General features: G+C 42.3%; 1 protein-coding gene across 16 annotated transcripts in view; it reads left to right on the top strand.

Moving 5' to 3' along the window:
• Positions 1–24,521, top strand: part of LOC122540755 (rho GTPase-activating protein 32) — a 591,094-nt gene that overhangs the window by 145,756 nt on the left and 420,817 nt on the right. For 8 of the 16 annotated variants that reach the window (XM_087976520.1, XM_087976502.1, XM_087976509.1 and 5 more), the window contains one exon: positions 13,108–13,173. The exons of 2 other annotated variants lie outside the window; for them this stretch is intronic. In XM_087976520.1, the coding sequence (XP_087832646.1) occupies positions 13,127–13,173 (47 nt within the window). In that variant the 5' untranslated portion in view covers positions 13,108–13,126. Of the gene's footprint in view, positions 1–1,534; positions 1,652–13,107; positions 13,174–21,195; positions 21,335–24,521 lie in introns of those variants that run through there. 6 more of the 16 variants (XM_087976505.1, XM_087976510.1, XM_087976511.1 and 3 more) reach the window with 2 other exon arrangements.

The following is a 24,521-nucleotide window of genomic DNA, read 5'->3' as shown; positions in this document are numbered from 1 at the left end:
TGGAGCAGGGACTCCAGGCATTGGTGAGGCATCAACTGAAGTGGCAGTGGAATGATATGGTCACAGTGGCAATGCTAGGCATCATTGAAGTGGTGGCAGCGGAGCCAGGGACTCCTGTTTAGCGTTGGCACCTCTTGGTTATGGTAGGCCCAGAGCCAGGGGCTACTGGTAATCAGTGAGGCAGCAGCGGAGTCGGGTGCTTCGAGCTGCAGGCTGAATCTGGGTCCAACATGGGACCCGGCATTGGTAGCCCCTGTTGCCAAGGTGGGCTCGATGAAGATGTGGCAGTCTGATGAGTGATGTTGGTGGGTGTGGTGGAGGGGTGGCGACACAAGTCCTTGATCAGTTGGCTCAGGACTTAGTGGAGGCAGTGGAATGAAGATGGACGCACTCTCAGCGAAATCTTTTTATTCTTAAACTATTCAAAATATTGTCAGGTTGAAATTTTCACTTGTTTTTAAACTGTGTTGTTTGTTGTAGAATACAAGTGACAAATCATCACTCACTCACTATCCTTGACTACAGTATAAATGTAGGAGAAAGTGAAGAGTGCAGATGCTGGGGGTCAGAGTCGGGAAGTGTGGCGCTGGCAAAGCACAGCAGGTTAGGCAGCATCAGAGGAGCAGGAGAGTCGATGTTTTTGGCTCCTCGGATGCTGCCTGACCTACTGTGTTTTGCCAGCACCATACCTATTGACTACACAATGAAATCAGCTTGGGCTGATAATTGGCAAATAATATTTGTGCTACTGTCTATCTCATGGTTTCGGAGGGCATTGGTGTCTGTTAACACCAGGATCTTACAAATTCTGCTAAATTCTAAATTGGGCATTTATCCACTCTTCTTTGAAATTTCCACGTGATAGCATATTGGCAGCACCGTCACCACACTGACTGTAACGATTCAATCAGAAGGGCCGTGCCAATTCCTTGAGATCACCTTGGCATGGAGAATAAATGTGGTTTTGCCAGTAATACATTTGTCTTGAGAATGAATAAAAAAGTAATTGCTTGGTTCATTAATTTGTGTTTGGCTGCAGCGCTGATGCCCTGGGTCAGGAGGCAATGGTCCTTTGATGCTAACAACCCTCTGAACAGCTTAAGTACTTCCAACTTCTATCTGGTTAATTGAAGTTAAAATTATAATAATCTAGCAATTCTTGTATACTCTTCTTTCTTCAAACTGCTGACTGACTTATGATTCCCTGGTAGTGCATGGAATGCACCAGATGTTATCCACCTTTTTCATATTAAATAATTCATTACATTAATAAATCATTATATGACTGAGCAGCTTTCATGGAATTACTTCATTGAGGCTTTCAAGTGACCCTGATACTTGACAACTGCATCCTGCTTTTTATCTGTCTGCTGTACTACTGTGAACAGTCCAACTCTGTGTATGCTATATTTTATGTATTTGCCAAGGAGCAATGGTACATAAATATGTAGGTTACAGCATTTAAAATCTGAACATTAAGATCTAGCGTTGGATCTAGGTTTTGGCTCACTGTTTGCTGCATTGGTTTATACAGAAGAGAAATTGCAAATGAGAGCACAGCGGACTTTGGAAAATGAAGACAGACACAAGTTTTTGTTGTGCCGAATTCACTCCGATGATCTCCCTTCCATCTCTTGCCTTGCCATCCATTGTAAGTGAACCTTGGTGAATGTTTGCTTTTAGAATGTTAGATACCCTTGTAGGTATTGTTGGCCCCCGTGTGGTATTTCTGGCTATATTTTATGTTTAAGTTTTACTTTCCTATATCTTTCTTGTATTTTTATTCAATCATTTTTACACCTCTATATTTAAATGATTGTTCAATGACTTGTTGAAATCTTTAATTATTGCATTTCACTTCTCACATCCTCCCACACTTTTTAAAAACTAATTTAAATTCTTAGAAATTGCTTGAAGTGGAGTTGCTTGAAGAAGAGAATGGAGGAACCACTGTATGTGGACGAGTTGGTCTGTTTCCATTCTGTACATTTCTATGACTCTATGACACACTAATGTTTTAAAAACCTAACCTGCCATTTTTTTCATTCAAGTTTTATTTTACCTTGTTTTTTTGGTAATATTTTAATTTTATTATTATCTTGTGTTGACATGGAAACTGAGGAGTGATGCGCCAGTATACATTAAGCAAGCAGCATTATTTGGAAGGCTTTCAGAGATGCTGCTACTAATGTGGGCGTTTGAAGTCATAAGCATGGATTTAAATTACTGAAAGGATGAAATCATGGGTATCTGGACCTCCTAAACTGCAGTGCTTCTGCATCGCGGCTTGCTTAAAGCTCATGTTCTGTCTGGCAATTGAAACTCTGACAGCAAAAGTAAATAGTGGTCAGTTCCATTCAAAATGAGTTCTTTCCTCCCCTCCGTCCTCTTGCACCCCACCTCCTCCTCTTGCGACCTCCTCCCCTTTGTTCCACCCCCCCATCCTGTTGACACTCTCTTGCGCCACCCTCTCAAGTGCCTCTATTCCTCCCTCCCGCCCTTTCCTCTCTCCCCTCCCCTCACTCTCATGACCTTCCCTTCCTTCCCTCTGTCCGTTTTCTTGACCCGCTCCATTCCCCTCACCCCCCGCTTAATTATCTTAAGCAGTTAGCACGCACTCATACTGTGATTCCATCAAGTACCAAAATGTTGCACACCAATACAAAATTAAACCACTGCAGATTCTGTGAAGCTTAAATAAACCAACAGAAAATGCTGTAATCTCTCAAGTAATGCAGCATTTATGGAGAAAGTGAAAAAAGTTAATTTTTCAGGTTGCTGTCCTTAGATCAGGATGGAACAATTCTGATGATTTTTGATCAATATAAATTGTTAACTATCTTCCTGTCTCCGAAGGTGCTGCCTGACCTGCTGATTTACAGTTTGAGTTTATTGTATGCTAATAGTTTATCATCAAAATATATGCTAAATGTTTGTATGCCTGTCCTATGTCATAAGAAATGGAAGCTAGTGGAAGTCATACAGACTTTTAAACCACTGCCATTCAGTCAGATTGTGGCCGATTTGATCTTTATCTCAACTACTGTCTTTGAACGAGTCCACAGTCTATCTTTGCCAATTGTTTTGGTGGAATCTCTATGAAGTTTAAAGTCACTCCAAATTAGTGAACCTGCTGTCAGGGGGCTTAGATTACTCCCAGCACTGAACTTCTTACCATTGCTATTTCTTAACTCTACTTAAACTTAGTCTTTCCAAGCCAAGATTATTTCTTCCCTCTGCACTGATTACATCTTTTATAACAGAGCAACAGCACCTTCTTTTCCTTTCTGATGAGTGGTCCAAATGTTGAGTACGCTTGAATACTCAATTTGCAGCCTTGGTCACATTGTTTTTGTAATGGCAATCAGATGATGCTTATTTCTTTCTATTTGTGAAATCAATTCATCTATCTTGTTATGAACGCTGTGTGTATCCAGGTCAAGAGTCTTTAGTTTTCTATTTTTACCATTTTCTACAATCACCCTATTTGCTGGAGCACTCTTATGTTTTAATCATTTCTGTCTCACTTTCTGAAATCTCATAATACTATCTTGCCACTATATCCATGAATCCACATCCACTTCTTTCTCACTATTCTATGACTGATATTTAGCTATTGTTATGGATCAAGTCAGACCCAACCAAAGTAGCCCGGACCGAACTTTGCTCGTTGTTTTAAGCAGGTGTAAGTGGATATTCCAGGAGTGATGCAGCTGGCCTAACTACTTCGTTTTAAACAAAACAGAATTTATTTGCAAGATTACTGAATGAAACACAAACAAAAGAGAACAGAATATAGAATAACAACCTGTCTGAAAACCCAACAGACCATCCCAACTTAATGATGCTGTTCCAAACACTTGTAACAATCCCCACAAACTCTCCTTGACCAAAAAGGTAAAATCAAACACAGGGTCTTACAGGAGAGAGATGTCAGAGAGAGAGAGAGGATCAGCATGGACCTACTTCCATGTTCCTGTTTCTTGGACCAGCAGCCTCAAAACTGCCTGCTTTCAGTGAACAGCCAGACTGCTAAACCCAAACCAAACCAGAGAAAAGCCAGGCTAGGAGAACTGGCCACTCCCCTTTCAAGTTACAAGCTTTTTTTAAAACTTGAAAGCATTCTCAAGTAGCTCAACCCATTTTATTTGGAATCACTGCTTTTACAACCCCCCCCCCCCGCCCTCTTAAAGAAAGCATCAATATTCAATTCAGTGAATGGATTAGCTAGACTGCTAAAGTTTGGGATGAATTTTCAATAAAATCCAATCAATCCCAGGAATCGTACTACTGCTGTCGATAGTATGGGAAGTTCCACAATTACTTTGTTTTTTGCATTCAGTAGGGCCATTTGTCCATGTCTAATAATATGGACAGGAAGGTGACCTTGGCTTTGGCAAAATCACTTTTAGCCAAGTTTATCACCAAACCTGCCTTCCGAAGTCGGTTGGCAATATTTTTAGAATTGCTCAATGTTCCTTCCATGTGTGACTAAAATCACCAGGTCATCAATATATACGACACAATTGGGTAATCTGGAAATGATCTCATTGGTTAGTCTCTGAAATGTGGCTGGTGCAGTTTTCATATGAAACGACACGACTTTAAATTGATAAGTCCATTCGGCGTTACAAAAGGTGAAACTGTCTTCCCTCTTTTGGCCAAAGGTACCTGCCAGTATCCTCTGAACAAGTCCAATTAAAAAATATAAGTTGCTTGTCCCACCTTTTAAGACCATAAGACATAGGAGCGGAAGTAAGGCCATTCGGCCCATCGAGTCCACTCTGCCATTCAATCATGGCTGATGGGCATTTCAACTCCACTTACCCGCATTCTCCCCGTAGCCCTTAATTCCTTGTGACATCAAGAATTTATCAATTTCTGCCTTGAAGACATTTAGCGTCCCAGCCTCCACTGCACTCTGTGGCAATGAATTCCACAGGCCCACCACTCTCTGGCTGAAGAAATGTCTCCGCATTTCTGTTCTGAATTTACCCCCTCTAATTCTAAGGCTGTGTCCACGGGTCCTAGTCTCCTCGCCTAACGGAAACAATTTCCTAGCGTCCACCCTCTCCAAGCCATGTATTATCTTGTAAGTTTCTATTAGATCTCCCCTTAATCTTCTAAACTCCAATGAATACAATCCCAGGATCCTCAGCCGTTCCTCGTATGTTAGACCTACCATTCCAGGGATCATCCGTGTGAATCTCCGCTGGACACGCTCCAGTGCCAGTATGTCCTTCCTGAGGTGTGGGGACCAAAACTGGACACAGTACTCCAAATGGGGCCTAACCAGAGCTTTATAAAGTCTCAGTAGCACAACAGTGCTTTTATATTCCAACCCCCTTGAGATAATTGACAACATTGAATTCGCTTTCTTAATTACGGACTCAACGTGCATGTTTACCTTTAGAGAATCCTCAACTAGCACTCCCAGATCCCTTTGTACTTTGGCTTTACGAATTTTCTCACCGTTTAGAAAGTAATCCATGCTTGTATTCTTTTTTCCAAAGTGCAAGACCTCGCATTTGCTCACATTGAATTCCATCAACCATTTCCTGGACCACTCCTTCAAACTGTCTAGATCCTTCTGCAGCCTCCCCACTTCCTCAGAACTACCTGCCTGTCCACCTAAATTTGTATCGTCGGCAAACTTCGCTAGAATGCCCCCAGTCCCTTCATCCAGATCATTAATATATAATGGGAACAGCTGCGGCCCCAACACTGAACCCTGCAGGACACCGCTTGTCACCGGCTGCCATTCCGAAAAAGAACCTTTTATCCCAACTCTCTGCCTCCCCTCAGACAGCCAATCCTCTATCCATACCAGTAGCTCACCTCGAACACCATGGGCCTTCACCTTGCTCAGCTGCCTCCCGTGTGGCACCTTATCAAAGGCCTTTTGGAAGTCTAGATAGACCACATCCACTGGGTTTCCCCGGTCTAACCTACTTGTCACCTATTCAAAGAACTCCAACAGGTTTGTCAGGCACGACCTCCCCTTACTAAATCCATGTTGACTTGTTCTAATCCAACCCTGCTCTTCCAAGAATTTAGAAACCTCATCCTTAATGATGAATTCTAGAATTTTACCAACAACCGAGGTTAGGCTAATTGGCCTATAATTTTCCATCTTTTGCTTGATCCTTTCTTGAACAAGGGGGTTACAACAGCGATCTTCCAATCATCTGGGACTTTCCCTGACTCCAGTGACTTTTGAAAGATCTCAACCAACCCCTCCCCTATTTCCTCAGCCACCTTCCTCAGAACTCTAGGATGTAACCCATCAGGGCCAGGAGATTTATCAATTTTATGACCTTTTAGCTTTTCTAGCACTTTCTCTTTTGTAATGGCAACCATACTCAACTCAGCCCCCTGACTCCTTTTAATTGTTGGGATATTACTCATGTCTTCCTCTGTGAAGACTGACGCAAAGTACTGATTAAGTTCTCCTGCTATTTTCTTATCTCCCATCACTAGGCTTCCAGCATCAGTTTGAAGTGGCCCAATGTCTACTCTTGCCTGTCGTTTGTTTCTTATGTATTGAAAGAAACTTTTACTATCATTTCTAATATTACTGGCTAGCCTACCTTCATATTTGATTCTCTCCTTCCTTATTTCTCTCTTTGTTATCCTCTGTTTGTTTTTGTAGCCTTCCCAATCTTCTGATTTCCCAGTGCTCTTGGCCACTTTATAGGCTCTCTCTTTTTCTTTGATAGATTTCCTGACTTCCTTTGTCAGCCATGGCTGTCTAATCCCTCCCCGGATAATCTTTCTCCTCTTGGGGATGAACCTCTGTACAGTGTCCTCAATTTTACCCACAAACCCCCGCCATTTTTGCTCTACTGTCTTCCCTGCTCGGCTCTGCTTCCAGTCTATTTTCGTCAGTTCCTCTCTCATGTCCTCACAGTTACCTTTATTTAACTGTAACACCATTACATCCGATTTTGCCTTCTCTCTTTCAAACTGCAGACTGAACTCTACCATATTATGATCGCTGCTTCCTAAGTGTTCCCTTACTTTAAGATTTTTTATAAAGTCTGTTTCATTACATAACACAGTCTTCCAAACGCTGAATCAGATATGAATCAAACTTCATAACAGTAATGACTTTACGATAGTCCACACATAACCATTGCATACCATCTGGTTTTGGAACCATTATTATGGGTGAGCTCCAGTCACTATAACTCACTTTGATTATGTCGTCTTTGAGCATACGTTCAATCTCCTTTTTAACCTGTGCCAACTTTAGAGGGTTATACCTATAAGGATATTGCTGAATTGGAACAGTGTTTCCTAAATCTAAATGTATAATTAGGTTAGTCCTTCCCAGCTTCTTTCCACATATCTCTCCATATGATAGTAATAACTCTTTCAGGTCATTTCAGTTTTCCTTTGGAATGTAAGTCAATAATTTATCCTAATTTTTGACAATTTCCTCGTTGTCCAATTTAATTTGAAGAATGTCCAATTCAGAATCCTCTGAACTTAGTTCTTCACTGTGTTGTAACTTTGGCTTGCCTTCACTTTCAAAATACCTTTTTTAGCATAGGCACATGACACATTCTGTGAGATTTCTTTCTATCTGAAGTCCTCATCAAATAATTCACCTCACCCAATTTCCTTTCGACTTGCTGAGGTCCACTAAACCTTGCTTTTAAAGGTTCATCTATCACTGGAAATAACACTAGCACTTTAACTCCAATAGCAAAATTGCGAGTTTTTGACTTCTTGTCTGCTTTCTGTTCATTGTAGGCTGTGATAAATGCTGTCTAGCCAACTCCCTTGCTCTATTTAATGGTTCCCAAAAATTTGACACATAGTCTAAATATGTGGTTGCTGAATCATGACTTACTGTTTCTCCTTAATCAATTGTAGAGGTCCTCTCACTTCATGCCCAAAAGTTAATTCAAATGGACTGAATTTGGTTGATTGATTTTGTGCATCTCTGATCGCAAAAAGCACAAACAGAATTCCCTTATCCCAATCTTCTGGATAGTCTTGATAACTCCTCAATATGGTCTTTGATATCTGATGACACCTTTCTAGCATTCCCTGCATCTCTGGATTGTATGCAGTAGATTTGAATTGCTTTATTCCTAAAATGTACATAAATTCCTTGAATAATTTTGATGTGAAGTTTTACCCTTGGTCTGATTATATCTGGGTAGGCAAAAGGGATTCCTGATGAAGGGCTTTTGCCCGAATCAATTTTCTTGCTCCTCGGATGCTGCCTGACCTGCTGTGCTTTTCCAGTACCACTCTAACCTAGACCCTGTATCTGGGTAGTCCATTTCTAGTGAAAAATTAGAATAATTCCTCTACAATCCTTTTTGCTGTAATATTGCATAATGGAGTGGCCTCTGGAAATCTAGTGGACAGATCATTAATGGTAACAAATATGATTCCCACTTCTTGTTTTATGTAGCGATCCCACGCGATCATATAAGATTCTTGTAAAAGGTTCCTCAAGTACAGAAATTAGGTATTAAAGGTACAGGTTTAATTACTGCTTGTGGTTTTCCAATTATGACATGTCTGGCAAAATTTAACTACATCCTTGTGCTTTCCAAGCCAATAAAAATGATTTTGTATTTTAGCTTGGGTTTTTCTTCCCCTTAAATGACTTTCTGGTCATTTAAGCGACACTTGCAACACTACCTTCTCCAACCGTCTGGTTTACCAACTTGATGAACCCCTGCCTGTTTCTTATCAGCCTGAATATATGTAGGTCTCCATTTCTTCGTTAAAACATCATTTTTAAGATCGTAGCATTCAGATAATCCACATTGTAGGAGCGATGTGATTGTACTGGAGAGGGTGCAATGGAGATCTACCAGAATGTTGTCTGGGTTGCAGAGTTTTAGTTATGATGAGAGATTGGATAGATTGGAAAGGGCACAGGTAGGCTAGATAAGAAGACATTCCCTTGGTGGAGGGAGGAATGACTAGGAAGTCTCGATTTGAGGTAAGGGGCAGGAAGTTTCTCACCCAGAGGGTCGTGACAATCTGAAACTTGCTGCTTGAAAGGTAGGTAGAGGCAGAAACCGTCATAACATTTTCGACATCTTTAGACATAAGCATGCAAAACTATGGGCGAAGTGCTGGAAAATTTGAACAGAATAGTTAAGTGTTTGAATTTGACTGGCACAGACTGATTAAAAAAAGGGCTTTTTCTGTGAAGCAGACCTTTCAGACTGAGTCTCATACAGCCTTCGGGATTCTCATTCTTGGCTGCAGAGAATAGTATACATCTCCCTCGCAAAGCTGTCCTCTACCACTCCAACATTCCATTCTAGTTCCCTTTACTTGGGCTGTAGAAAAATTTGGAATGTTGAACAACTGTTTATGCCATAATATAAAGTGCACCAGGAATGAAGAAGCCTTTATTTACTCTGTTATTCTTGTTTGTATTATAAGATGTGAGATGGCAGAATTTGAATTTATGCAGCCTGTGTTTCAGAAAGAATCCTAGGAATTATAATGTTTGATTGAAGTGTTAGAGAATGTGCAGTTTTCCTAACATCTAGAGCTATGTAAATGGGGATTCTCAGGCATTCATAAAAAAATCATGATGTTAAATTTAATTTCACCTTCTGGTGAAATGAAGAACCTGAGATGTTTTTCGGCACTAACTAATTACAGATGTAATACTTTCACACCAATTAACCTGGTTCATTTAATCTGAATGCATTCAGTTTGAAATGCTGGACTCGCACAGCCCTCATAAAAATGCAAGAATGTGATTTGTCTGGAGAGAAACAATTTAACTGTTGTGTGTCCAGTCTCACTTATTGTGCATTCTGAATGCGTGTTGAGTGTGAAGTTACTCAATGTATTTCACAGAAGAATGTAATTCCAAACCATTGCATAGCTAAGAGAATTCTTGAAATGTTTAGCAGCAACATGTTCTGGCCCATCTTTGCTGTGAAAATGAAGTGTTGGCAAATATTCTGACAATCACTAATAAAGGGCTACTACTGCTGGTTGGGTCATGTAGCATCTTGTTGAATGCTTGACAGTTTAGACTATTAAATGAAAAGCAAAACAGAATCCTGTGGATGCTGGAAATCTGAAATGAAAACAAATCTTTTTTTGGACCAGGATAAAGTTATATATGTAATAGGGTTTGAGCAAAACGTGGGTGGAACAAGGGCATAAGGTCTGTGGAAGACTGACCAAATTGCAAGATAGAAGAGTCAACCTTGCACGCCAAAAGAATGAAAATGGCAGAAACGAATAAGGCATAGTACTGTCTGAGAGTCAGGATAATGGAAAAACGGAAAAGGAAAGAAAACAAATGTAGCGGTGTAAAATTGTTGAACTCACTGGTGAAAGCTCAAAAGATGAGATGTTGACCTTAAAGCTTACGTTAAGGTTCACTGACGCAGAACAGCAGGCCGAAGAAAGAAATAAAATGCAGAATTACAAAGACAGACTACCGGAAACTCAGGATCATCGCCACAGACTGAGCGGAGATATTCCTCATAACAGCGCTCAATCTGCATTTAGTCTCTCCAGTGCACGGGAGACTACATTATAAGCAGCACATTGAATAGACTAAACTGAAAGAAGTGCACAGCTTACAGTTTGGAGACTTGGAAGGTGAGAAGAGAGGAGGTAAGAGGACAGTTGTTACAGACTATTACAGAATATAGTGCATTTTCTTGGGGAAAATTAGAACATTCACTTTACTTCTACCAGTCTGCTGCTGTCCTGAGCATCTTAAGATTGAGTTGAGGAGGAACTTGTTAACCCAAAGGGTTGTGAATCTGTGGAATTCCCTGCCCAGTGAAGCTGTTGAGGCTACCTCATTGAATGTTTTTAAAGCAACGATAGATTTTTAAACAGTAAAGGAATTAAGGGTTATGGTGAGTGGGCAGTTAAGTGGAGCCGAGTCCACAAAAAGATCAGCCATGATCATATTGAATGGGCAGAGCAAGCTCAATGGGCCAAATGGCCTACTCCTACTCCTGTTTGTTAAATTCTGCGCAAAGCAGTGTGATATGTGTGAAAAGCCACTTGCTATCTCCTTAAAATTTTGGGTGGTTTTTGTTAATTTAGATGAGAATTGTTTGTGTTGGGGATAAGCTACTTCTTGGAGAAAGTGAGGTCTGCAGATGCTGGAGATCAGAGCTGGAAATGTGTTGCTGGAAAAGCGCAGCAGGTCAGGCAGCATCCAGGGAACAGGAGAATCGACGTTTCGGGCATAAGCCCTTCTTCAGGAATGGCTTATGCCCGAAACGTCGATTCTCCTGTTCCCTGGATGCTGCCTGACCTGCTGCGCTTTTCCAGCAACACATTTCCAGCATAAGATACTTCCTGTCAGCATCAATAATCCCCAGATCAGGTAAAGAGCACTGGAAATCGCCATTTCAGAAAGACTCTTCTACTTGAATCAGTGAGGATGTTTCCTCTGAAAGGTCAAGTTATGTTGGATGTGTTCTGGAACAGGTTGTCTAAATAAAAACAGCTGTTGGGTAGTGACCAGATAATCTTTTTTTGTGATACTGATTGAGGGATAAACATTAGCCAGGACACTCGGGATAACTCCCTTGCTCCTCTTCCAAATGGCACCATGGGATCTTTTAGTTTCATCTAAATATGTCGATGGGTTTGTGTTTGACAGCCTATATTATTTAAAACAGAGCATCTCGAACAGAATGGCAGTCTCTCAGTGCTACACTGGAATGTTAGCCCTGATGAAGGAGATGTTTTAAATGATGACTATAAACTTATCAAATATGTTTTAAGAGCATTATAAGGAAGAAAAATGTGATGGAAATGAGCAGAAGCCTTGGGAGAGATATCCAGAACTCAAAGCCCAGGTAGCTGAAAGCAAGATTGCCTGTGGTGAAATGATCAAAATTGGTGCTGTTCAAGAGACCAGAATTGGAGAAAACTGAGTTCAGAATTGAATAAAACATCAAGGTTTATCAGTTGATGCACAGATTATAACAGTTGGAAGAGTCACTGGACTCAATGTTTAACTCTGCTTTCTCTAGATAGATACTGCCAGACCAGCTGAGGTTTTTCAGCAATTCATAATTTTGCTTCTGAAAGTTTTTAAGGGAAAGGAACAGTACCTGAGGGAAGGGAAACATTAATAGAAAAGTAAACACCAATGCTTACCACTTTTGGGGAATGTCCCAGTTGAACATATTTCTGGGACTTGCAAAGACTTGCACAGAGAAAACTGGTTTTAGTGAATCCAACTTGTTTGGTGTGGGATTGCAGCCATTAGCAAGACTTATGTATTGGTATAATAGGCCTAGTTCTCTGCAATCTTAAAGGAACTTCCGCATAGTTTGTATACTTATCTATCGACAATGATAGAGTTGGGAACTATCCATAAAAACTGACTTGGGGTTAAAGCAGTTGTATAGATGATCAGTGATAAGACTTCATGTACATCAGATCAGAGCACCTTATGGTTCTGAAGGAGAATAAATTGAAGTGATCAGTGCAGGTTGACCTGAGGCATTGTTTGTGAATTTAAAGCAAGGTTTCAATTTTGAGATTCACAGCACTAGATGAAGCACATAGCGAGTGAGAAGGTGAGACATTGGTGTAAAGTTAGAATGGCAGGAGCAATGCTAATGTCATATGAGAAGTGCAATTATGTGCAGTATCTAGGTTTACCTCTGCCCCTTCACTGGGGGAAAGCCAGGATTAATCATCCTTGAAGAATCGGGGAGACTTAGGTTTGTGGCCGCCGATTGTGGTTATTTTTAGTGAGCTTGACATGGAAGATTCCAAAATTTGTACCAAACTGTCGAAACAGCACATTCACAAAGTAATGCCAAGAGAGGGGAAGGCTAACTCAATATTCGGTGATGGTGGGATTCTTTTTTGAAAGTGCTTTACCTACTGTTGCTGTAAAGTCCTAAATGTCTTATCAGAACGCTGAAATTGCTGGCAAAAAACTGTGCTGAATAGTTTAATGTGAGGTTTAGATAAGCTGGCAATTAAAAACTATTTTCACAATATTAAAATCTAAACCTTGCTATGTTTTGTTGGCGCAAACATTTCAGATATTACAATAAAGTGTTAATGGTGTCTATTGGTATATGGCTAATAGCACTCCTTTCTCTAATTTCACAGGCTATTACTTCATTTTGACATGGAGAGTGCAGCTGGAGCTGGCAGGGCTACAGATGATTTTGTAAGGTGAGTACAAATCCATGATTGGCAGAACCTGCAAAGGCACCCTCATTAGTCAAGATTGTAAGAATATAGAACAGATGAGAGCAAATCCCACAGGATGATCAGGGAAGGTGATGGTCTTGTGGTATTATCGCTGGACTGTTAGTTCAGAAATGCAAAACTGAGTACTACAGATGCTGGCGATTAGAGTCAAGACTGTGGCCACCCCCTCGGCTCCCAGCCTCATTCTTGATGAAGGGCTTTTGCCCGAAACGTCGATTTTACTGCATCTCTGATGCTGCCTGACCTCCTGTGCTTTTCCAGCAGTATATTCTTAACTGTTGATCTAGAAATCCAGATAATGTTCTGGGGACCTGGGTTTGAATCCCACCACGGCAGATGGTGGATTTTGAATTCAGCAAAAATCTGGCATGAAACATTTAACCATGGCCATTAATCTGTTGTCGATTGTTGGAAAAACCCATCTGGTTCACTAATGCCTTTTAAGGAAGGGAACTGCCATCCTTACCTGGCCTACCTGTAATTCCAGACCCACAGCAATGTGGTTGACTCTTAACTGCCCTCTGGGCAATTAAGGATGGGCAATAAATGCTGACCTAGCTGGTGACGTCCTCATCCCATGAATGGATAAAAAGAAAAAAACTGATGCATAGCTATCCCTGATACACACTTATTGATAAGGTGATAAGTTTGAGAGCTGGGACTGGGATATAGGACTTGATAGAAGGGGCTGCTGTGCAGGCAGTATGGAGAGGGATTGTTGTAGAGGGAGAAATGAATAGCAATGAGAACCAATTTAAAATGGGCAGTTGTGGGAAATTGTAGGGAAAGTTTGTACCCATATCAAAGACAGATCATAGATATGAGAGGTCATCAACAGGTTGCTATGGGTGCAAATCTCCAGTGAGACATCCATGGACTGAAAGCCAAGACTAAGCAGACACAGGTTGTTATGAAAGGAGGTACGTTTATAATAAATTATGTATGCATGAAAGCTAGAAGAATGAAAATTGGATTGTCTGAAATTGATACTCTTGTAGCAACCGACAATGTAGTTGGAATTTCAGAAACATGCTTCAATGTATAAGGTGCAAATTAAAGTAAAATTCAGAGGCATCAAAAAAGGCATACTCAGAGCTACAGCAGCACTTGGATGTATCAACAGAATGAACAGATGTGTATGAAATGCAGTTTAGTGTGAATAAATGTGTGCATATTCATCACCTCTCCTTTGATTCTATATTGCTAGTCAATACTGTCATCCTTAATAGCAAGTTCATAGACTCATACAATACTGGAACTCCACAGTGCGGAAAGAGGCTATTAACCCATCGAGTCTGCTTCACCCCTCCGAAGAGCATCCCACTCTGACCCAGATTCCTGTCTTATCTCTATAACTCCACATGGCTAGCCCACCTAGCATGCACATCTTTGGACTGTGGGAGAAAACCGGAGCGGAGCACCTGAAGGAAATCCATGCAGACATGGGGAGAATGTGCAAACTGTACACAGACAGTTGCATGTGGTCCTTGGCACTGTGGGGCAGCTGTATTAACCTCTGAGCCACTGTGTTGCCTGTTAATGAGCTAAGACCCACGATTTTAAATTGCCCACAAAGCTGCTCTAATTCTTGTTCTTATTTAACTTGGAAGCTGTAAGGCTGTCTTGAAACTCATTCTATTGTGTTTTATGTGTGGAAACATTCTTATGCTTATTTTAGCTTGAAGGATTTCCTCCAACAAGTGTTCTTAGGATGGATATAGTAACATGTTGATTTTAAAGGCACAGAGTACAAGAGGAACACGGTGGCTCAGTGGTTAGCACTGTTGCCTCACAGCACCAGGGTCCCAGGTTCGATTCCGGCCTTGGACAACTGCCTGTGTGGAGTTTGCACATTCTCCCCGTGTTTGCGTGGGTTTTCTCCGGGTGCTCCGGTTTCCTCCCACAGTCCAAAGATGTGCAGGTCAGGTGAATTGGCCATGCTAAATTGCTCATAGTGTTAGGTGCATTAGTCAGAGGGAAATAGGTCTGGGTGGGTTACTCTTTGGAGGGTCGGTGTGGACTTGTTGGGCGGAAGGGCCTGTTTCCACACTGTAGGGAATCTAATCTAATTTGTGTGGGTGAATGATGCTTGTTACTCATCAGCTCAAGCCTGAATATTGTGCAGGCCTTGATTTATTCAAGTATAGATTGCTTCAGCATCTGAAGAGGTGTGAATGGTACTGAACACTCACTAATCATGTGAACCTCCCCACTTCTGATTTCAGAAAGGAGAGAAGCTATTGGATGACGTAGCTGAACATAATTGGCCCATGAAAATTGCCCTGAGAAACTTGGGCAACATTGTCCAGGCACTGAGAAGAGTTAGCTAGCTTATTTTTTGTGAGGCATGACTTTATGCAGTGGAGCATTCCATAGTCTGCCCTGATTCTAAGTGTCTTCAATTTTGCTAGGGCTCCTCCATGCCATATTTAGTCAAATGCCACCTCACCTTTGGAATTCACTTGTCTGGCTAAGGCTTGTCATAAAGTCTGGAGCTAAATGAACTTGGTAGGATCCAAGTTGAGCATCATTGAGCAACTTATTACAGCATAAGTGCCTCTAGACACCTTTCTTCATCATCATACTGATTTATCAAGAGTAGATGGCTGTTGTAGTAGTTGACTGGGTTGAGTTTTCCCTGCTTGTTGTGGACTGAACATCTCAACAATTTTCCATATGGCTCCATAGATGCTAGTGTTGTAGCTGTACTGGAACAGCTTGGCCAGGTGAAAGGTGAGTTATGGACCATAGTTCTCTATTAAGCAGGCTGGGAAGCTATTAATTTGAAAAGGTACTTCAGATGATGGGGCTAGTTTTAGTAAGAAAAACCAACCGATGAGAGAAATAATAGAAGATGTTAAAACTGAATAGTCAAGCGGGTTAGACCGTTATTTCTGATATGAACATAGAACATCGAAGAATACAGTGCAGTACAGGCCCTTTGGCCCTCGATGTTGCGCCGATCCAAGCCTACCTAACCTACACTAGCCCACTATCCTCCATATGCCTATCCAATGCCCGCTTAAATGCCCATAAAGAGGGAGAGTCCACCACTGCTACTGGCAGTGCATTCCATGAACTCATGACTCGCTGAGTAAAGAACCTACCCCTAACATCTGTCCTATACCTACCACCCCTTAATTTAAAGCTATGCCCCCTCGTAATAGCTGACTCCATATGTGGAAAAAGGTTCTCACGGTCAACCCTATCTAAACCCCTAATCATCTTGTACACCTCTATCAAGTCACCCCTAAACCTTCTTTTCTCCAATGAAAACAACCCCAAGTGCCTCAGCCTTTCCTCATACGATCTTCCTACCATCCTGGTAACATCCAGGTAAACCTCCTCTGCACCCGTTCCAGTGCCTCCACATCCTTCCTATAGTATGGCGACCAAAACTGCACACAATACTCCAGATGCGGCCGCACCAGAGTCTTATACAACTGCAACATGATCTCAGGACTCCGGAACTCAATTCCTCTACCAATAAAAGCCAGTACGCCATATGCCTTCTTCACCGCACTATTTACCTGGGTGGCAACTTTCAAAGATCTGTGTACATGACATCAAGATCCCTCTGCTCATCCACACTACCAAGTATCCGACCATTAGCCCAGTACCCCATCTTTTTGTTACTCTTACCAAAGTGAATCACCTCACACTTAGCTACATTGAACTCCATTTGCCACCTTTCTGCCCAGTTCTGCAGCTTATCTATATCCCGCTGTAACCTGCCACATCCTTCCTCACTGTCAACAACTCCTCCGACTTTCGTATCATCCGCAAACTTGGTCACCCAACCTCCTAGCCCCACCTCCAGGTCATTTATAAAAATGACAAACAGCAATGGTCCCAAAACAGATCCTTGCGGAACACCGCTAGTAACGGCACTCCAAGATGAACCTTTACCATCAACTACTACCCTCTGTCTTCTTCCAGCCAGCCAATTCCTAATCCAAACCTCCAACTCACCCTCAATGCCATACCTCCGTATTTTTTGAAGTAACCTACCATGGGGAACCTTATCAAACGCCTTACTAAAATCCATATACACCACATCTACTGCTTTCCCCATGTCCACCTCCTTAGTCACCTTCTCAAAGAATTCAATAAGGTTTGTAAGGCACGACCTGCCCTTCACAAAACCATTCTGACTATCCTTGATCACATTATTCCTATCCAGATGTTCATAAATCCTATCCCTTACAATTCTCTCTAAGACTTTGCCCACAACAGAAGTGAGACTCACCGGCCTATAGTTACTAGGGTTATCCCTACTCCCCTTCTTGAACAAGGGAACCACACTTGCTATCCTCCAGTCTTCTGGCACTACTCCTGTAGACAGCGAGGACATAAAAGTCAAGGCCAATGGCTCTGCAATCTCCTCCCTTGCTTCCCAGAGAATCCTAGGATAAATGCCATCAGGCCTAGGGGACTTATCTATTTTCACCCTTTCCAGAATTTCCAACACGTCTTCCCTACATACCTCAAAGCCATTCATTCTACTTAATTGTGACTCAGTATTCACTTCGGCAACAATGTCCTGTTCCTGAGTGAATACTGACGAAAAGTATTCATTCAGTGTCTCCCCAATCTCTTCAGCCTTGACACGCAACTTCCCACTACTATCCTTGACTGGACCTATTCCTACCCTAGTCATTCTTTTATTCCTGACATACCTATAGAAAGCCTTAGAGTTTTCCCTAATCCTACCAACTGAGGACCTTTCATGTCCCCTCCTTGCTGCTCTTAGCTCTCTCTTCAGGTCCTTCCTGGCTACCTTATAACTCTCAATCGCCCCAATTGAACCTTCACGCCTCATCTTTACATAGGCCGCCCTCTTCCATTTAACAAGGGATTCCAATTCCTTACTAAACCACGGCTCCCTCACACGACCCTTTCCTCCCTGCCTGACAGGTACCTACTTATCAAGGATACTCAATAGTTGCTCCTTGAACAAGCTCCACATAGCAATTACGCCCTTGCCTTGAAGCCTATTTTTCCAAGCCACGCATCCTAAGTCATGCCTCACCGCATCATGATTTCCCTGCCCCCAGCTATAACTCTTGCCCTGTAGTGCACACTTATCCCTCTCCATCACTAGAGTAAAAGTCACCGAATTGTGGTCACTGTTCCCAAAGTGTTCACCTACCTCTAATTCTAACACCTGGCCTGGTTCGTTACCCAGAACCAAATCCAGTATGGCCTCACCTCTTGTTGGCCTATCTACATATTGTGTCAGGAAACCCTCCTGCACACATTGGACAAACACCGACCCATCTAACGAACTAGAGCTATAGCTTTCCCAATCAAAATCAGGAAAGTTAAAGTCCCCCATAACAACCACCCTATTACTTTCACTCTTCTCCTGAATCATCATCGCAATCCTTTCTTCTACATTTCTAGGAGTATTAGGAGGCCTGTAAAAAACTCCTAACAGGGTGACCTCACCTTTCCTATTCCTAACCTTAGCCCAAACTACCTCAGATGGCGAGTCTTCATCCATCGTCCTTTCCACCGCTGTAATACGATCTTTGACAAGCAATGCCACACCTCCCCCTCTTTTACCCCCATCTCTGACCCTACTAAAACATTTAAACCCTAGAACCTGCAACAGCCAATCCTGTCCCTGTTCTACCCATGTCTCCGTAATAGCCACAACATCGAAGTCCCAGGTACCAACCCACGCTGCGAGTTCACCTACCTTATTTCGTATACTTCTTGCATTAAAGTATACACACTTCAAACCACTTTCCTGTTTACCGGCGCCCTCCTTTGAGATTGATGCCATGTTCCTAACCTCCCTACACTCCAGGTCCTGCACCCTAAAGCTACGGTCTAGGTTCCCATGCCCCTGCAGAGTTAGTTTAAACCCCCCCCCCTCCCCCCCCCCCCCCCCCCCACCCCACCCCAAGAGCACTAGCAAATATCCCGCCAAGGATACTGGTGCCCCTCAGGTTCAGGTGTAGCCCATCTTGTTTATAGAGGTCCCACCTTCCCCAGAAAGAACCCCAGTTATCCATATACCGGAATCCCTCCCTCCTGCACCATCTCTGTAGCCACGCATTTAACTGTTCTCTCTCCCTATTCCTCGACTCTCTATCATGTGACACGGGTAACAAACCAGAGACAACAACTCTGTTCGTTCCAACTCTGTTCGTTCTAACTCTGAGCTTCCAACCTAGCTCCCTGAAAGCCTGCCTAACATCCTCAGCCCTCCTCCTACCTATGTCATTGGTGCCAATATGGACCACGACTTCGGGCTGCTCCCCCTCCCCCTTAAGGACCTGGAAAACACGATCAGAGACATCACGTACCCTTGCACCTGGGAGGCAACATACCAAATGTGAGTCTCTCTCGCCCCCACAAAACCACCTCTCTGTGCCCAGAACTATCAAGTCCCCAATTACTATTGCTCTGCTCTTCTCCACCCTTCCCTTATGAGCAACGGCGACAGGTTCCGTGCCAGAGGCCTGAGCCCCATTACGGTATACTTGTTCTTGAGGGGAACGGCCGCAGGGGGTCCCTGCACTGGCTGCTTCCTCCCAGTCCCCCTCACTGTCACCCATCTGTCTGCAATCTTTGGAGTTAGTACTTCCCTAAAGCTCCGATCTATGACCCCCTCTGCCTCCCGAATGATCCTAAGTTCATCCAACTCCAGCTCCAGTTCCCTAACACGGTCTTGGAGGAGCTGGAGATGGGTGCACTTCCTGCAAGTGTAATCAGCAGGGACGTCCATGGTTGATGATGAAATGATATCTATTTAATATTGGGAGGAAAAGTTTCTTTTTCATGAAATCTTATCAGAGGATTCTTTAGTGGAGGGATTAGATTAGATTCGATTAGATTAGATTCCTTACAGTGTGGAAACAGGCCCTTCGGCCCAACAAGTCCACACCGACCTGCCGAAGCGCACCCACCCAGACCCATTCCCCTACATTTACCCCTGCACCTAACACTACAGGCAATTTAGCGTGGACAATTCACCTAACCTGCACATTTTTGGAGTGTGGGAGGAAACCGGAGCACCCGGAGGAAACCCACGCAGACACTGGGAGAATGTGCAAACTCCACATAGTCGGTCGCCTGAGGCAGGAATTGAACTCGGGTCTCTGGCGCTGTGAGGCAGCAGTGCTAACCACTGTGCCACCGTGCCGCCCACATTACTGAGGCCAAAACTGCCACATCATTTGAGGGATGATGACTGCATTATTTGGAATGGAGAGAGATGCAAATCTAAAGTCTGGACACAGACTAGACTTCAAGACGTTTTGTTTAGTGCTAGCAAAACCGCCACTGACATGGGTTGAACAGCCTCCTATGTTGTAAGATTTTGTGATTGCAGTTCACTGAGAGTGAAGTTGTGGTTCTGGGTATCCTCACATTCTGGATTGATAGAGGCTGTAGGATTTATGTAAGCTGTCTTAGGCAGTCAGTCCAATAAACCAATAATGCTCCATATGATAGAAATGGTGGAAGTTTGCCATCTGCGATTTCAAGCAAATGCTTCTGAACTTCAGTCTAAAGATATCATGAATTTCAGATTGCTGGATGGTGTAATGATTTTTGTTTTATTAGGTTAAAAATTTAATTTTGATTATTGCATAAAATTGCAAGTTATGAGGCAACTTTTAGTTCTTTGAAGTTTTTATAAAGGTAAAGTTGTTTTAATTGCAATAGATGTTAGGTACCATTTTTTGGATACAACAAGAAGGAATAAACTTGAGTCACAGTACTGGTTTCAATATTTTTACGTGCTAAGTGTAGAGAATTCCATGTAAATAGAATAATGTGGAATGAAAACAAACATTCACATAATTGTGGAAGAAGGCTCTCTGAGAATCAGGAAATGGGAGTAGTGAAACCACTAAAGGAGTGTGTGGCTTTGGCAGAGTCTGCTGGCAGCTGCTGCTGTCATTTCCAATGTTGTTGTTGCAGTCGTTTCCACGTGGGCATGAGCAAACACAGGTTTTCTTCAAGAGGCCTGTCTCTCCATTAAAAACTCCTGAAGCTACTGGTTTGGTGTGTCTTGGACGTCACTGCTATAAGATTTGCCAGTTTCCAGTCTGCACTTGCTCTCAGAAGCTGAAAGGATGGAAACCTGTGAAGATTTCATCTGACAGTATGGGTTATTTCTTAACTAAATTAATTACATTGTTGTAGAGTCCCATGACATTGTGGTCTACGTAAATGATTTGGAGGAAAACGTATCTGGTCTAATTAGTAAATTTGTGGATGATACAAAGATTAGTGGATTTGTGGATCATGAGGAGGATTATCAGAGGATGCAGCAGGATATAGATGAGTTGGAACCATGGATTGAAAAATGGCAGATGAAGTTTAATCCGAACAAATGTGATGTGATGCATTTTGGAAGGTCAACTACTGTTGGAAATTATACAGTGAATGGCAGAACCCTTCAGAACATTGATATACAGAGGGGTCTGGTGTGCAGGTCCATAGATCACTGAAGGTGGCAGCACAGGTAAATAAGGTATTAAAAATAGAGGCTAGGTATGCTTGCCTTCATTAGAAGGGACATTGAGTATTAGGATAGACAAGTTATGCTGCAGTTTTATAGAATTTTAGTTAGGCCACACTTGGATTATTGTATACAGTTGTTGTCACCACATTACAGAAGGATATGGATGCTTTGGAGAGGGTACAGAAAGGGTTAACCAGAATGTTGCCTGGTTATGGGGATTTTAGCTATGAAGAAAGGTTGAATTGACTGGATTTGTTTTCACTGGAATGCAAGCTATTGATAGAACCTCCTGACTGACTTGATAGAAATTTATAAGATTGTGAAAGGCATGGATAGAGCGGTAAGGATGAGCTTCTTCCCAGGGTGGCGATGTCGATTACTAGGGGCACACAAGTTCAAAGTGTTGGAGGGGGTTCTTGCAAGGCAGGTTTTACACAAAGGGTGGTGAGTGCCTGGAATGCGCTGCCAGAGATGGTGGTGGAAGCTGATACAATGGCATTTTTCAAGAAACACCTGAATGCATGCAGAAATGGAATAGAGGGATACAGATCCTGTAAGTGAAAACAGTTTTAATAATGAAGAGCAAATGTGTCGGCTCAGGTCTGGAGGTCCAAAGAGCCTGTTCCTGTGCTGTATTGTTCTTCCTTGATCTATGGCAGCCGGTCATAAAGCATTTCTGGAGTCAGTGGTACCTACATTTCAATTCAGCCTGGCTACCAAAACTGTTTCTCTTTCTGGCAGAAAATGTACATGAAGTGAAATATGGTTACAACACACAATTGTGAAAATTTTGTGAAACCTTCCAATGATTAGAATACTATAAACTGCTTGGAATGGTTTCAGACAGTATAAAAATTGAAGTAACATTCTGCTCATATGAGAGAATTGAGGTCAACTTTAATGAAGGCAGGATTTGGTCCTGTGAATTATTACCTGAGAACATTTAAAGAAAGGTAGGGAAATTAATTCAGGTTGGTGGGATATATTGGCTCACTTTGATGTGTGTGTGGGTAGATGAGGTGTTGAATCATTCTGTTAGAGTGCAGATGAGATGACAGAAGGGAGCTCACTCACAGTGGGACTGAGAGGGAGCCTGCTGAGATCTCAATATTGCAGTTCATCCATCACAGTGGAAGACAGCGAAGCTATGACTAACAGGCCTTGCATCTTGTAGGCGAATAATCCAAACCAGTCAGAATTCGCAATTTGGGTTGTTGGCCTCTTCTCTATTGACATCATATGATTAAATCTCACGATTGCCAATGGCAATGGACTGAAGTTACTAGAGAATTATGATCGATTTATGATTTAACTGGCACCTTGGCAAAAACATAACCACCCAGAATAAAATATTTTGACTCAGGTAATAGCTGGCAGCAGCCATTTATTTATGGTGTTTGATTTGAGCAAGAACAAGGGTCCTGTGATTTGTCATGCTGTACCAGCTCATTTAAATTTCAGCACTCTTTTTGAAGTTGGTCTATGAATGTGATGATTCTAATGTAACTGTAGTGAGACGACATTGTGTTGGTGGACATTTAGAGGGATAAGGTTGATCTTAAACCTATGGTGCCCTATTCATTTTATCACATTTTCAAATGTCATAGAATCCATACAGTGTGGAAGCAGGCCATTCGGCCTCGAGTCCACACTGTATCCCCATAACCCTATTTTGGTCACATCAGTGTCCTTTCAGAGTAACAGCAAGTTTAAATTTAAAACAAAGCAAGTTCTCATTGATTATGTAGATATTTGTGTAAAATTTGCAAAGAGGAATCTTTTGATGCAGAAGTATTGGAGTAAGAATTTATGGAGAGAAGCCATACAATGCAGTGTTTGCTGTTGGATGTTTTGGGCTGTTGATAACCAGAGGTTGACACTGCAGAAAGAGAGATCTTGCATTTAGCTTGAGAGTAGGAGGAGTGTTGGAAGCTTTGGCAAGTAGGGTTAAGGATAATCCAACGGGATTTTATAAATACATTAAGGAGAAAATAGAGTCCCTCAAAGATCAGCAAGGCAGCCTATGTGTGGAGCTGCAGGAGATGGGGGAGATACTAAACAAGTATTTTGCATCAGTGTTTATTATGGAGAAGGACATGGTAGATATAGAATATGGGGAAATAGATGGTGACATCTTGAAAAATATCCATATTACAGAGGAGGTGGTGCTGGATGTCTTGAAATGTATAAAAGGGGATAAATCCCCAGGACCTGATCAGGTGTTCCGTAGAACTCTGTAGGATGAAGTGATTGCTGGGTCCCTTGCTGAGATATTTGTGTCATCGATAGTTAAAGGTGAGGTGCTGGAAGAATGGAGGTTGGCTAACATGTTGCCACTGTTTAGGAAAGGTAGTAAGGACAAGCCAGGGAACTACAGATTGTTGACCCTGACATCGGTGGGCAATTTGTTGAAGGGAATCCTGAGGGACAGGATGCACATGTATTTGGAAAGGCAAGGACTGATTAGGGTTAGTCAACATGGCTTTGTGCGTGAGAAATCATGTCTAATGAAATTGAGTTTTTTGAAGGAGTAATGAAGAGGATAACTCCGGGCAAAGCGATGCACATGATCTGTATGGATCTCAGTGTGGTGTTTGACAAGGTTCCTCCTGGGAGACTGGTTAGCAAGGTTAGATCTCATGGAATACATGGAAAATTAGCCATTTGAATATGGAGTTGGCTTGAAGGTAGAAGACAGAGAGGGTGGTGGTGGAGGGTTGCTTTTCATACTGGAGGCCTGTGACCACTGAGTGTGCCACAAGGAGTGGTGCTGGGTTTACTGCTTTTAGTCATTTATGTAAATGATTTGGATGTGAACATAGGC

This window comes from Chiloscyllium plagiosum, unplaced genomic scaffold, assembly GCF_037043375.1.
Source record: "Chiloscyllium plagiosum isolate Xiang-an unplaced genomic scaffold, Cpla_swu_hap1 HiC_scaffold_29, whole genome shotgun sequence".
Lineage (NCBI taxonomy): Eukaryota > Metazoa > Chordata > Chondrichthyes > Orectolobiformes > Hemiscylliidae > Chiloscyllium > Chiloscyllium plagiosum.
This window is presented reverse-complemented; position numbering and strand designations above follow the sequence as displayed.